At 45.6% G+C, this 16039-nt stretch overlaps 1 protein-coding gene across 1 annotated transcript in view; it reads right to left on the minus strand.

Moving 5' to 3' along the window:
* The window catches only part of LOC147105063 (uncharacterized), a 73190-nt gene that overhangs the window by 24187 nt on the left and 32964 nt on the right, over positions 1-16039 (minus strand). The window contains exons 2-6 of the mRNA XM_086011127.1: positions 12803-12922; positions 11970-12035; positions 10577-10729; positions 5283-5451; positions 2043-2581 (exon numbers count right to left, since the gene is read on the minus strand). Of these exons, the coding sequence (XP_085867253.1) occupies positions 2043-2581; positions 5283-5451; positions 10577-10729; positions 11970-12035; positions 12803-12922 (1047 nt within the window). The remainder of the gene's footprint in view (positions 1-2042; positions 2582-5282; positions 5452-10576; positions 10730-11969; positions 12036-12802; positions 12923-16039) is intronic.

A 16039-nucleotide genomic window follows, 5' to 3' on the forward strand; every position in this document is an offset into this window, starting at 1 on the left:
CATGATCTTAGTGAATGGCGCAGCAGGCTCGAGGGGCCATATGGCCTACTCCTGCTCTTATTTCTTATGTTTTTATGTAACCCAATTCAATAAATGAGCTGTTACAAAAAGTTCTGGATTGTCTGGAAGCTGTATAAGCTACTGCTGGGTAAGGAATATAAAGATCGACAGCCTCGAGATATTCTCAGGTATAAGTACAAATGTAACCTCTGCTCCCTCTCTCTCCTTGCCTAGCTTGTCGAAACGGGCCATGCTGTGGAAATTCCAGCAGGTGTGTCATTTGCTGACAGACTGATGTTTTTGTGGTTTATTAACTTGCTTTTTCTCACTGAGCTACACTCCGCCCAAACAGTAACAAAAGAGAGATCAGGTGATTGGAACCCTTTCCCACGACATCACCACCAAATGTTCTATAACCCACAGGCCCTTCTGCATATACTGTTTCTAAAAAGGATAATCTACATCGCACCCAGATCGGATCCCTTCAGAATTTGACAACAACAAGTTTGCATTTACTTAGCGCCTCGAACATAGAAAAACGTCCCAAAGTGTTTCACAGAGGCGTAATCAAAAAAAAAAACAAACAATGACCCAAGGGAGGAGTGGGTGACCAAAGGCATGGTCAGAGTGGTGGGTTTTAAGGATAATCTTAGGAGGAAGAGAGGGAGGTGGAGAGACGGAGGGGTTTGGGGAGCAAATTCCACAGCCTAGGGCCTAAGTAGCTGAAGGCGTGGCTGACTACGGAGAGGTGAAGGGAGGACACCCACAAAGCCTCCTTGAAAAAGTGTAACATCCCCACCGACACCTGCGAATCCCTGGCCCAAGACCGCACAAAGTGGAGGAGAAGCATCCGGGAAGGCGCCGAACACCTCGAGTCTCTTCGCCGGGAGCAAGCGGAAGCCAGGCGCAGACAGCGCAAGGAGCGCACGTCAACCCAAGCACCCCACCCACCCGCCCCTTCAACCACCGTCTGCCCCACCTGTGACAGAGACTGTAGGTCTCGCATTGGACTCATCAGTCACCTGAGAACTCGTTTTTAATGTGGAAGCAAGTCATCCTCGGTTCCGAGGGACTGCCTAAGAAGAAGAGAGAGAAGAAGGGAGGAGGGAGGATTCACAAGAGACGAACGGAAAATTAGGCGGAGGGTTGTAGGGCTGGAGGACGTTACAGGGACAGGAAGGTGCAAGGTCATAAAGGGATTTAAACACGAGGATAATCATTTTATATTTGAGGTGTTGGGGAAACAAGAACCAATGTAGGTGAGTGAGGACAGGAATAATGGGTCACCTGTCTTCAAAGTGGGGACTTTAAAAAACAAAATGTTAAAACACTGCCGAAGCCTATACAACCAATTGCACTGTGATCAATCACATAGCCTTTTTAAAGGCCCCCTCCCTGCTCTCCATAGCAACACTGGACACCTGGGACGAACAGATGTCTCTACTGCCCAGCACTGCTGGGACATAAATGACAGAATTGACCTATTTCTGTTATTTGCCTCGCACTTGAAAATGCCTGCCCATATTTGGCCAGGCGTATTCTATTCCCCATCACTTACGGCGGGAACTCCCAGAAGTAGTGGAGACGAGCGGATTTTACAGTACCCTGCTGGAGTGATGCTGGGTCCCGGACAGAACTGGTGAAAAGTCTAGGCTGGGATATCCTCACTCACAGTGGACAACATGTAGATCTTGCATCCACTTCTCCTTGTCTTCATACAATGAAAGATTTAATCTACATGAAAGCCTACCCCCCCCCCCACCATTTGACCTCTGCCAGTGGAATAGTCCCCCTTCCCCAACTTTGCTCTCATTTCAATCTGTCTTCAAATACCATTTAGCGCGTCTCTCCCCAGTGTTTTCCAAAATTGTCTTTTACCCCACATTTTGGAGCGCAAGTTACTTTATGAATTCAGATACCCTGTGTTATTAGTTCTCTTCTCAGTCGCTAGATGAAGCCCAGTAGAAGCTGAAGGATTAAACATGGAGAGAAGGTCAGATAAGGAAATATGAGGAGCAACTGAACGAGAAGCAATTTCTTACCCTAGTCTTGGAGTAGTAATAAAGGTTTGCACAGAGCACCAGAAACAGTATAGACAGAGTTCCTATGAATGGATACAGATACTTTTGGGAGTAGATCTGCTGTTTATCTTCATGTGGACTCGCTGTTCCTGCTGCTCCAATGGGTGCACAGGCAGTCTGTGAATGAGGTGCAGCAGAGCTTGATGTGGGCAGTGTATCAGGCACAGTTCCACTATCACTAAATTCTTTTTGTGTTAAGTTGCCATCACTGTGACGTGGGTCATCTGTTGAAATGCTCCCAAATAAAGCACTCTGGTTGGTGGCAGCGCTCCCACTGTTGTCTTCTGTGACTACACTGGCCACTGTCGACGTGACTCCCATGCTGGAACTAAGCTCGTAGCCCATTACAGTCTGTACAGGAGGCATCAAGGAGCTGGAAGGCTGTGGTGCACTCGCATTATACGAAGGTTGTGTGGAAGTGTTCCCGTGGAAATCTTTTGACTGTGATTCATTGCGAAGGTCAACCAGGTAGCAATTTGAAGAGATGGAGGCGGTGGAGGCTGCAGGAATAAGCGAGCAAGTTAATTCATTGAAAGAACGGCCGCTGTGAATCAATTCCTACTTTCTAAAATAACAACAGAGAATGCTGGAAAAACTCAGCAGGTCAGGCAACATCCGTGGAGAGAAATTTGAGTTGACGTGTCGGGTTGAAACCCTTCTTCAAAACTGGAAAGAAAATAAAAAGATCGAAGGCAAAGCTGCGATCGAACAAAAGAAGAGACAATAAAAGGTATGCGAAGCCAGATGAGATGGTAATGGGCCCGTGGAGACAAAAGGCTTTCTAAAGATCCCTCTATCATGCTCTTTTGCCTCTTGGCACACGCACACTCCATGATGTCTCCTCTACCACACAGCACCCACACAACATCGTAATAAAGTACAGCCCATGGTTGTTAAACCACCTTCTCATTCGTTTCTCAAATAAACAGAGGCACCTCACGTCTCTTTATTTGGTCCATTCCTTTCTGGATTATGTTGATCACAAAAGCCCCACACAGGCTACACATAACGCCTCTTGTTGTCTCCTGCTTTTTATTGGCCTCATTATTATTATCTATTAATTCATTAATTGTCTTTTGTACTTTGCCCAATTCTCTCACTAACTCCTCAGTAGATAATAAGGTGCCTTGATGTTCAATTAAATCATCTCTCTACTCTTGGTTCATTTTGAATAAAATGTCTTTCAATTGCTTTCTCATCACCTCATCAGGTTCCCACATTCCCTCTAAATCAGCTTGGTTCATACCAGCTGTTGCTCCTATACCCATCCATTCCATTAGCCCCCTCTTTCTTCATTTCTTACCCCCCTCGTACCTATCTTCCCACCAGTCTGATTCTTCTTCTAATCTCTTATGGGACATGTCTGCACAGAGCGGGATTAAACGGAGTGGATTTGAACAGTGTTTTATTTGGGAATTTGGAAAGAGTGGGAATTCGGAGAAGAGGGGGAAGGAGTTGCTGCTTTTTGCCTACACTACTTGTAGTGCTTTGTGTTATAGGTAGATAAAATTGGACAAGGGCTTGACAGGGTAGATGCTGGGAGGATGTTTCCCCTGGCTGGGGAGTCTAGAACCAGGGGTCACAGTCTCAGAATAAGGGGTCGGCCATTTAGGACTGAGATGAGGAGAAATTTCTTCACTCAGAGGGTGGTGAGTCTTTGGAATTCTCTGCCCCAGAGGGCTGTGGAGGCTCAGTCGTTGAGTATATTCAAGACAGAGATCGATAGATTTTTGAATATTAAGGGAATCAAAGGATATGGGGATAGTGCAGGAAAGTGGAGATGAGGTAGAAGATCAGCCATGATCTTATTGAATGGCAGAGCAGGCTCGAAGGGCCGTAAGGCCTACTCCTGCTCCTATTTCTTATGTTCTTATGTTGAAACAATGGTCAAATGTCACCAGAAAGGACATGAACAGTCTCAATTTAGCAAACATTAATAAAAGGAAATAATGCAGGGGAGGTGGTAGCCATAAAGATTGAACAGCTGGAGGAGAATAGTTGGATTGAGTAGATAGCAGGATAACAACAGAAAATGTTGAAAATACTCAGCAGGTCAGGCAGCATCTGTAGATAGAGAAACAGAGTCAATGTTTCAGATCGATGACCCTTCGTCAGAACTGGAAAAAGTTGGAGATGTAACAGTGTAAGAGGTCGAGGACAGAGTGGGAGTGGAACATCCTCTCCGTCCTCGGCCTCTTGCATTGTTCCAACAAAGCTCAACGTAAGCTCGAGGAACAGCACCTCATCTTTCGATTAGGCACTTTACAGCCTTCTGGACTCAACATAAAGTTCAACAATTTCAGACCAGAACCTCTGCCCTTATCATTATTTTTCTCTCTCTCACAGGGCAGCTGTCGATCATTCTGCCATCGCCATTTACACTTCATCTAGAGTCATCTTTTGTTTCTTAACTTGTCCCATTACCATCTCCTTTTGCCTTGCACCATCATCCCTTTTGTCTCTTAATCTCTCCTGCCTTCCATCCTATCACAGACCTTCCCTTTTGTTCTTTCCTCCCCTCCTCCCTTTCCCTGCCCCTGCACTTGCTTAAAAACCTGTTATATCTCCAACATTTTCCAGTTCTGACGAAGGGTCATCGACCTGAAATGTTAACTCTGTTTCTCTCTCCACAGATGCTGCCTGACCTGCTGAGTATTTCCAGCATTTTCTGTTTTTATTTCAGATTTCCAGTGTCCGCAGTATTTTGCTTTTGTAGATAGCAAGATAACTGGAAGGAGGAAGCTGTAAAGACTGGATAGGCTGAAAGGCGAAAGCTGTAAAGACTGGACCTTGTACTGTCGAAGAGGCAAAATTGGGCAGAATGCACAGCAAGTTATATAAGATTGGTGATGCTCTGGACCGTAAGAATTTGCTGCTCAAGTGGGCTGATATGTTTTGGAAGGAAGAATAAAGAGAGGGAACGTAAACTGAACGGTAAAACTTTAAAAGGAGTAAAGCAGCAGACAGACTTAGGAATTGAGGTAAACAAGTTAAAGCTTTAAAAAAAGAATGAGATCCTAGGTTTTGCAAATAAAGGCATAGAGCACAAAAAAGAGATAAAAGAAAAAAAGTGAAATTTACAAGGGTGCGAGGAAAGGGTAGGTGAATGGGAGTAGGGAGAGTTCTTAGAAAGAGCTGGGAGAGGCACGACGGGCTGAATTCTCGCCTCTGTGCTGCAAAATTCTATGAACTCTCAGTTACCTTTAAGGAAGTTAAGGTAGCCCTCTGAAGGCTTTGTGGTTCGATCTTCTGACTCGCACTGATCAAATATATATTTATAGTGATTCAAGACAGCTTGAAAGTATGCGAACAGATCGCTTCTATATGCTGTAACAACCTTCGTGTCCGGTTTCAAACACCGATGAGAATTCTGTGGAGAGGAATAAAAAATGAAGAAGAAAATATTTATTTCCCACATTTAAAAAGTTACTCCCCACACCCCAATATATATTTTGTAATTATATATAAACCAGTCCGATGACCCAAACTTGCGACAGCCTTTTTCCAGAACATTGTAATGGAAATGTTTGCTTAGCATTTTACACAATTCCGTCCCCCCAATGTCAAACTCGTCAATAAACTGGGATTTTTGTACAACTCTCAGAATCTGTGGGAAAAACAAGTCTCCCATTTGATAGATTACCCTCTCACCTCTAACCTCCAACCTCTCTTTCCATCCCACTCTTGTGTCTCTCGATTGTACTGATACAGTTGTGGGCATTGCACCTTTCTTGACAGGGTAGATGCTGCGAGGCTGTTTCCCCCCATGGCTGGAGAGTCTAGAATGAGGGGTCACAGGCTCAGGATAAGGGGTTAGGCCTGAGATGAGGAGAAATTTCTTCACTCAGAGGGTGGTGAATCTTTGGAATACTCTACCCCAGAGGGCTGTGGAGGCTCAGTCGTTGAGTATATTCAAGGCTGAGAGCGATAAGAATTTTGAACTTATGGGGAATCAAGGGGTATGGGGATCAGGCGGGAAAGTGGAGTTGAGGTCGATGATCAGCCATGAGCTTATTGGATGGTGGCGCAGGCTCGAGGGGCCGAATGGCCTACACCTGCTCCTATTTCTTATGTTCTTTTGTTTTTAAGAAGCCCTAATTGCGCTATTTTACACCCAGTCTCTCAGCCACTATTCTACCTTCACTATGGGCCTTGACTCCTCACCTAGATTTCTCAATTTAAGTAAACATTTCTGGAGTATTACCATTTTTATTAAATTAGCACATTGCTTCACCATTAATAACTAGTTTTGCTTTATCTTTTTATTTAAGGTCTATTCCTTAAGTAACAATGCAGAATCATGAATAGAGTGTAACTAGTAACAGAAACAATAATAACGGAATAACAAATATGGGAGCAGTTAGTATTGATTCATTCAAATGCAAATTTGATAGATTTCTTTCAGAAAATAACATTTTGAGATATAGTTTATGAGTAATTTGATGAATTACATGTGGTACGTGTTTGAGAGGAACAGGTGACTTTGGACCTATGGGGGGAGAAATTCAGTATCGCCCTGTTTGGGGCGCAATTATCGGCCGGGCGCAAAGATTAGCGCCTGGCGCTAATTATCGCCTCTGACTGCAAACTTGGCTTTTATCGCCCCTGGAGGTGATTGGAGCGCTAAATCAGGCGCTTCATACCTGTCTTAAGGTGCAAAGGCCGAGGAGCGAGGCGCTACCTCAGAGCGCTGGCGAAGCTCATGTGATGTCAGTCAGCAATGGAACACAGACACACTGGCGCTGGCCAGTTCTTAAAGGGGAGGTCGATCTTGCTCTCCATCCACATCCTGCTCATTGCAGCCTTGAATCTCGGCCTGGAGAGACCTGTACATCAAATCTGCTGGAAAGAACAATGGAGAGACCCAGGGAAAGAGCTCAGAGTGCAGCCCCCACAGTCTCTTCTAAATCGACACAAGGGCAAATCAAAATGAACCTGCAAAGTGCTGCTCAGTACCCAAAACTCCTTCACACAGCGTTGAATCTCTCCAGAAGTCTCTCTCTCTCTCTCTCAAAATGCGTGGTGCAAAAATGTCACCAACAAAAAATGTCAGGAAGCGGTCGCCTTTAAATAGCGCTCCCCCGGTCCCTTTCTGACTGCAAAACGCTGCCCTCAACCTGTCGTTGCTAGCGGCAGGTGGTAAGGCACGGGACGCCACTCAATATCCGGTCCGGGGTGCTACCGGGGCATTGCGCACTCGACTGACGTCACGATCTGCCGGCGCAGGAGATCGTGGCGGTAGTGTTTAGTGCCGCCGCAAAATGTCTAGTTAATTTCGTGAGCGGTGCAAACATTGCCGCGCACGGGCGCAAGTTGCTTTGTGTCCCATTAGCGCCCTCTTAAGGCGCTTACGGGAGGTGCAAACCAACTGAATCTTTCCCCCATGGTTCCCAAAGCTCTCCACCACTGGGAGTTTTCCTCGCCTCATGTCTGGGCCTGTTGTAGACTAATTGATAGAGATTGATTGCTGCAATTAGTCAACAACTCCACTGTCATTGTATCATGCCACTACCAAGTTGGTAGAAAGCAAACTAGATGCGTCTTGGTATTTTATCATCTAGCAATTCCTATGGAATCAGAAAACAGAACACATTTTAAAAACACCTGCGCTAAGAAAAAGGTACCTGTTCACAGGCTAATCAGTTATACACAGCGAGGGAGCTGAAGGTATCAAAGCTTACCAGAAACCTGTGCCAGTGCACTCCATGATAAAATAGAACTACAATCACCTGATGGGAACCTTCCTTAAACCATAGCACCACCAATCATGGGAGCATACAAGAGGAACTGCCGAATCCCGTCGAGCTTGGAAAGAGACTGCTCCCTATTTCTGGTGTCCTCAGAGAGCATCAAGGACATCAGGCTGGTAGGGTCCAGTGTGGATGTGTTGTCCATGGTATTCCAGGCTAGGGGCCCCAAGTAAGGGAGCATTTATCCTGACTGAAATGTGATTCTTTTCCAGATTGGACTGTTGTCCATAACCTGGCAGACTTTGGTAATCCCACTCGTATACAATGGTCGGCTACCTATTGCAACAAGTCAATGCTCCCGTCCGGTAAGAGATACCGAAGCATACGGTCTCGTACCAGCAGGTTTCGAAACAGCTTCTACCCCCAGGCCATAAGACTCATGAATGAATAATTTATTATTGTTGTTTTTATTTATTATTACTGTATTTCTATTAGTATTTTTATCATTGTTATGCCATATTTATTCCAATGTTGGGAGGACTCGTAAAAATCAACATTTCATTGTGCAGTACACACGTTTGCTGCATATATGACAAATAAAATTGAATTGACCCCACCCATAATCCGAAGGTATATCCACTGGCAGCCCAAAAATGCAATGGAGTAGGTCGGATTCAACTGTAATCCTGTTCTGAGTGGAAGCATGAGGAGCAGTGGAAAATACCTGAACGACTCCCAATAACTTCGCTCCAGGGTGCACTAGGGAACGAAGCATTCCAGTACCACAACTGAGCAGGGCATGATAAGTGAAGAGTATTCATTTGCCCCATGTGCTGCCTCCCACTGCCTGGCTGTGATATCAAGATCCAGTCTGACTCCCAAGCATTCTTCATGCCACTGGAGCTCGGTAGTTTCATCGACGTAATAGTGGAATAGAGACCATTTCTCATCTGCTGAAATTAGAGAGAGGAATTTTCACCTCTGGTCTTCTGCTTGCTGTGGCCTGAGGAGAGGCTGAAGAAGGGGGAGGATGGAATAACTAACAACTGCTGCTTGCTGACGCTATGGCCCAGGGGCTTAAAGGGTTAAATTATGAGGCCAGGTTGCATAAACTTGGCTTGCATTCCCTTGAGTTTAGAAGGCTGTGGGGGAATCCAGAACATAGAAACATAGAATATAGGAGCAGGTGTAGGCCATTCGGCCCCTCGAGCCTGCTCCGCCATTCAATGAGATCATGGCTGATCATCCAAACTCAGTACCCTGTCCCTGCCTTCTCCCCATATCCCTTGATCCCTTTAGCCTTAAGAAATATATCCAACTCCTTCTTGAATATATTTAATGAATTGGCCTCAACTGCCTTCTGTGGTAGAGGATTCCACAGGTTCACCACTCTCTGGGTGAAGAAATTCCTCCTCATCTCAGTCCTAAATGGCTTACCCCTTATCCTTAGACTGTGACCCCTGGTTCTGGACTCCCCCGCCATCGGGAACATCCTTCCTGCATCTAGTCTGTCTAGTCCTGTTAGAATTTTATAAGTTTCAATGACAACAAGGGCACAATCCTAAAATTAGAGCTAGGCTCTAATTCAGGAGTGAAATCAGGAAGCACATTTTCACACAAGGGTTGTAGAAATCCAAAACTCTCTTTCCCAAAAGGCTGTGGATACTGGGTCAATTGAAATTTTCAACACTGAGACTGATTGATTTTTGGACTCTAGGGGAATCAAGGGATAGGGGGATAGTGCGGGAAGGTGGAATTGAGGTAGAAGATCAGCCATGACCTTGTTGAATGGCGGAGCAGGGTCGAAGGGCCGAATGGCCTACTCCTGCCCCTATTTCTTCTGTTCTTATGATATGGATCAAAGGTGGGTGATTGGAGTTGAGGTACAGATCAACCATGATTTGACTGAATGGCAGAAAAGGCTCCTATTCCTAATGATTCAGGGGCAGAGGATAGAGAGCGGCGAAGATAGCACCGGGAGGGTGGGGTTGAAGTGTACCAGACTGTTTATTTTCTAAAGAAAGAAATCCTCCAGCGTCATCAAAGGTCAAAAGAAGGTACTGGTTGAAATCACCGCCTTCAAGGTAAAACTGGTTTTGCAAAGTCTCATCACAGCTCCTCCCCGTCAGACACTTTAAGCCCTTATCTTGTCTGCTCAGGAAACCCCACCCTGCCCTAATGGGAGTGACGCAAGTGTTGGGTCTGATAAACTCCAGTGTATGAAAGAAGTGGCAGACATCCTTCCAATTCCCCTGACAAGTCCAGAGCAGCAAATGACTTCACAAATCACCTGAAACACTGTCCTTGAACAGAAATGGGAGGGTACAGATGGGAAGTGGAGGGCTTGAGATCTCCTCCTATATCGCTAGCTACCCACTGATTACCTGCAACAGAAAAAATCCATTCACTTTTACCATGAGTTTGAACTAGAAAATGGCCAACTCCTCCTCTACTCGGGGACCTTCAGATACTAAAATGGATTAATAAGAACATAAGAAATAGGAGCAGGAGTAGACCACACGGCCCTTCGATCCTGCTCCACCATTCAATAAGATCATGGCTGATCTTCTGCCTCAACTCCACTTTCCCACCCGATCCCCATAGCCCTCGGTTCCCATAGTGCCCGAGAATCTATCGATCTCTGTCTTGAATACACTCAATGACTGAGCCTCCACAGCCCTCTGGGGTAGAGAATTCCAAAGATTCACAACCCTCTGAGTGAAGACATTTCTCCTCATCTCAGTCGTAGGGCAATCTTACTGCAATAACACTTAAAAAAAATTAGCAAGAAAGACAAACCCATACTTCATCAGAATAAGATGTGTAAATTTTAGTTAGGTTAGCCACTATTTTTTCAGTCTGTTTGTGATTGTTTGTGTTTGTTCCAAAGTTGCTCATCAGGCGCAGAAGTGTGCTGTTGAGTTGCTGGGCGGTGACGATGATGAAACAGCGATCAGTCTGTTGGGGAGAAAATAATGAAATGACTTAAACATTTTTACCAGCTGGAAACGAGAGCTCACATTATACCAGTGTGTGCAATAGAAATGGTGTCAGGTGTTCTAGGTGGCTTTGCGGGTAAATGCACTTGGAACGGAGATATGCAGTCTGGAAGGCACCAGGTTCAGTCCATGAGCTGTATTGAGTTAGCTGAGCTTGACCAAAACAGAACATGGAGCAACACAGTTGGCCTCAGTGCCCAGGGTTAGAGAAGGAAAAATAAGCCAAGGTTCCCACACTTGATTGCTATCTTGTGATCCACCCCTCCCCCCACCGCTGTCCCCCATTGATGGAAAGTATGAACGCATATAGACTTCAAGTGAGGACAGGATTGGGCAAAACTATAACGCCCCACTATCAAATAGCCTGCTGACAATCGCTAAACGAAATAGTTGCATTTATATAGTGTTTTTCACGACCACGGGTTGTCCCAAAGCACTTTACAGCCAACTTTGAGGTGTAATCACTGTTGTAATGAAGGAAACGCAGCCGCCAATTTTCACACAGCAAGTTCCCACAAACAGCAATGTGATAATGGCCGGATAATCTATATTAGTAATGTTGATTGAGGGATAAATATTGGCCAGGACACATGTCCTGGTCACTGTCTAAGGTCACATGTGAAGAATGACCACTTGACTGAGGTAGCAAGAAAGCTGCCATTATCCATGGAATCGTAGACCAGCAAAAGTCAACACCTTCAGGACAAAAGGGGAAGAAATTGGAAGGGGAAATGTATTAAAACGGTGTTTAGAGAAGATGGCACATGTAGCACCCTGACCTCTGAGGCAAAGGGTTGTGGGTTCAAGTCTCACTCCAGAGACTTGAGCACATTATCTAGGCTGACACTCCCAGTGCAGTGCTGAGGGAGTGCGGCACTGTCAGAGGTGCCGTCTTTCGGATGTGACGTTAAAGCGAGGCCCCGTCTGCTCTCTCAGGTGGACGTAAAAGATCCCTATTTCGAAGAAGAGCAGGGGATGACCAAGAGGCAAGCCGTGAAAAAAAAAAGTGACGATTGCTGCCTCCAAATATATACATCCTGCTTCGTTTATATTTTCTTGTAATGAAGAGCATCGACATAGCCTGACTTCTGTGTTACACCCTATATATTAACGTTGATTCATACAGTGAAACAGAACAACCCAGAAATCACGTCTAATTATCCTGTTGTAACATTAAATCTAAAATAAGCATCACTTACCAGTTCAGCAGTGTTGACACCCGTAAAGACGTCGTATTTTACCATATTTGGGAGCAGATTATCATTCTGGGAAAGAGAGATGTAGTTAGACTCTTAAAACTATTATATTTGAGATCAATTGGGGTTAATTGGCTCTGTGAGTACAGGAAACTCTCGATTTACCGGCACCTAAATAATCGGAAATCTCTGCTAACCGGCAAAATTCAGGAGTAGGTTCAGGTAAGTTTTACTTCATATTAGTGGCCGTTCCTGGATCTGTGGCCGTGTAACCGGGGTTCCTGCACCTGTTGCTAAGCAACAGGGATGCCTGGATCTTGTGGCCGGGGTTCCTGCACCTGTTGCTAAGCAACAGGGAAGCCTGGATTTGTTGCTGTGTATGGAGCTCTGGTACCTTTTACTATACCTCTCTGTAATCCGGACTTTTTGATAAACCAGCACCACGCCGGTCCCGTCGGTGCCGGATAAAAAAGAGTTTCCTGTATTATAGTGAGGGGTGCAGGCCACATCAGGCAGTATTGCAGTGAGGAGTGTAAGGTATAGCAAAGTCAATAGCACTAACATGAGGGATTAAAAGTGCCGGGTATAAAGTAGGAGCAGTGCTCCCCCTAATATTTTTGGGGGTTGCACGGCCCCTTTAAGGGACTGCGCAGGCTATTCACAGTTTCGTAAAATTTAACATTAGAAAAGCTGGTCCTGGGCTGCGCGGGGTATTGAGTGGGGGTAAATTAAAGCGAGAGGTGAGGGTTGCAGGGTTTATCAGAGTGTTAATGAGAAAGAATAGTCAGGCGGTGTTACAGTGAGGGGTGTGCATTATACTGTTTCATTTCTCTAACCAGTTCATTGATCATGTCCTGAAGTGACTGTGTTAGCCATTTGAAGTTATCTGAGTTCTTGCACCATCCCTCTTTTGCAGTAACAGGCAGCAATAACACAAGGCACAAGCAGCAGAGTGCCTGCAATAAAACACAGAAACAGTAATGACCAACTGCGCACCTCAATCAATTGATAAAGTGTGAGCGTGCAAATATAGACATATACATAGACTTTTATAGCACAGGAACCAGCCATTCGGCCCATCTGGTCCATGCCGGTGTTTATGAGCGACACCAGCCTCCTCCCGCCCAACTTCATCTCACCCTATCAGCATATCCTTCTATTCCTTTCTCCCTCATGTACTTATCTAGCTTCCCCTTAAATGCATCTCTGCTAATCTCCTCAACCACTCCCTGTGAGTGCCACATTCCCACCACGTTTATGTCTTTTGACTTTCATCGTTTTTTTCTTAACCTTTTTGTGAATTTTGTGCTCATCAAGGTATGATGCTAATACTGGACAGTGTCCGCACCAGGGACTCCCAGATCAGGAACAGCCCAGTAAGGTGCAAAAGTAAAGACTCCTCTACTCTGCTGCAACAATGTGCCTCAGCCCCAACCTCACAAAAGCACCCCTGCTATACCATACAAGCCATCCTTTTTTTTTATTCATTGAATGTGGGCGTTATTGCCCATCCCTAACTGCCACCATTTCAGAGGGCAGTTAAGAGTCAACCACATTGCTGTGGGTCTGGAGTCACATATAGGCCAGACCGGGTAAGGACAGTAGATTTCCTTCCCTAAAGAACATTAGTGAATTAGAAGGTTTTTTTTAATAATAATCTGGTAGTTCATGGTCAGCTAGCTTTTTATTCCAGATTTTTTATTTAATGAACTGAATTTAAATTCCCCAGCTGCCGGGGTGGGATTTGAACTCAAGTCTCCTGATCATTAGTCTAGGCCTCTGGATTACTAGACCAGTAACACATGCTACCAGACCCTCTCTGAGTGAGGCTGTTAATTTAGTGCCAATTATTGTCAAATTCTGGGCCCATGACCATTAGGAACTTGACAGCATTCAAACATATTTCAGATAGGACCCTTATATCAATAAGATAGGGAGACCTTCATCTCATCACTCTAGGCTGGTACTGAACTCAGCTCGCAGAAGTGAAAAGCCAGCGTCTGATTTCATGGGTTAACAGCCCTTGGGTCTTTATTGATTCTTTCAGCAGTGACCACAAGAAAGGTTATCAGTGGCCCTGAAACAAAAAAGGGTTTGTCATGTTTGGAAACTGCAACTAGATGACGTAGTCAGTTCCAACACCCTGTCCTTTCACCCGAGTACTGGGTTTGTATCCAGCCCAACAAAGTCCGGCGACAATCTCCTCTGTCCTACAGCTGCAAGAGTCCTAGGTGACTGAGTCTGGTTATGGTCCATGGGTGGGGAGGTGAGTAAGGTCTCTTTAGGGTCAAGTTGACTTCAAGATGGTACATCTGGCAATTAGATTTCCCAGTTGTTTGGTCAAGAAACTCCGAGGCATGAGTTAGACATTCCTTTAGCCAAAAAGGATTCTAAAGGTTGTTTGTTTACAAGACAGATCTGCTCTAAACTGGCATTTACCCAAATATAGCACAAGGTAAGATGAAATAGGAAATGGAAATGTCACATTGGTGCAATAGGGAGTGCCCTTCTAATGTTTCAGTTAAGGCGAGGAGCAGAGAGCTTTATTCTAGAACTAATTGCCTGGAATCTCCACCAAGGGTCTAGAGCTGGGGTACACAGTGGAGTACATCAAAGTGCCATTAGTAAAACATCTGGGGGGAGAAATTCAGTATCGCCCCGCTTGGGGCGCAGCTATCAGCCGGGCGCAAAGTTTAGCGCCTGGCATTAATTATCACCTCCAACTGCAAACTTGGCTTCTGTCGCCCCTGGAGGTGATTGGAGCGCTAAATTAGGTGCTACACACCTCTCTTAAGGCGCTAACGCCGAGGAGCGAGGCGCTACCTCAGAGCGCTGGCGAAGCTCATGTGATGTCAGTCAGCAATGGAACACAGACACACTGGCGCCGGCCAGTTCTTAAAGTTCTTAAAGGGGAGGGTCGATCTTGCTCTCCATCCATACCTGGCTCATTGCAGCCTTGAACCTCGGTCTGGAGAGACCTGTACATCAAATCTGCTGGAAAGAGCAATGGAGAGGCCCAGGGAAAGAGCTCAGAGTGCAGCCCCCATAGTCTCTTCTAAATCGATGCAAGGAAGGTCAAATCCAGATGAACCTGCAAAGTGCTGCTCAGTACCCAAAACTCCTTCACACAGCGTTGAATCTCTCCAGAAGTCTCTCTCTCTCTCTCTCAGAATGCGTGGTGCAAAAATGTCGCCGACAAAAAAATGCAGGAAGCGGTCGCCTTTAAATAGCGCTCCCCCAGTCTATTCCCGACTGCAAAACGCTCCCCTCAACCTGTCGTTGCTAACTCAATATTCAGTCCGGGGCGCTACCGGGGCATTGCACGCTCGATTGATGTCACGATCTGTGGGCGCAGGAGATCGTGGTGGTAGTGTTTGGTCAATTTCGCGAGCGGCGTAAACATCGCCGCACCCGGGTACTAGTTGCTTTGCGCCCCATTAGCGCCTTCTTCCATTGGTTGGGCCGGCCCATGTGATCCCAGGAGTACCTACAAACAGCTTGCGCCCCTTGGGATACGTGGGGGCTCTGCCCGCGCAGACCCGGAGCGGCCCAGGAGTGCAAGCCACCATTCTTCCCGGGCCACCAGATACATTCGTAGACATTTTGTGGGTTGGAGGCGTCCGATCGCAAATGTTGTCCCAATATATTATTCTGCTGCTATGCTGAAATTCAGACCCTTTGAAGCTACCAGGAACTTTATAAATTACCACAGAATCATTTGAATGCGAGGGGTCCTGTCTGCCTTTGCATTACTTTGTAAATGATCTGGAGCATAGCTCTGTACAGACATCCAAGCATGCACAGAGAGAGCTCCTTTGCCATTGAGCTCAATATGCCTCGCTGGCCGGCAGTATAACTTGGGTTTGTTAGCTGCACAGTTGGAGACCACTATCGATAGTATAACGGCATCCTTAGGCTGTTTGCTCTGAATTTCTGGTTGGAGAAGTGAGAAAACATCCATGTTGGAAAACTCAGTATTAAATAGTGTTCATTCAACAAGATTCCTAACATATCTATACTCACAGTGGGAAACCCCACTTTGGAATTTTGGAAATGTCCTTTATTCTGTTTGG

The sequence above is a fragment of the Somniosus microcephalus genome, chromosome 18, assembly GCF_052327205.1.
Source record: "Somniosus microcephalus isolate GS21.2 chromosome 18, FLI_Smic_1.0, whole genome shotgun sequence".
Classification (NCBI taxonomy): domain Eukaryota; kingdom Metazoa; phylum Chordata; class Chondrichthyes; order Squaliformes; family Somniosidae; genus Somniosus; species Somniosus microcephalus.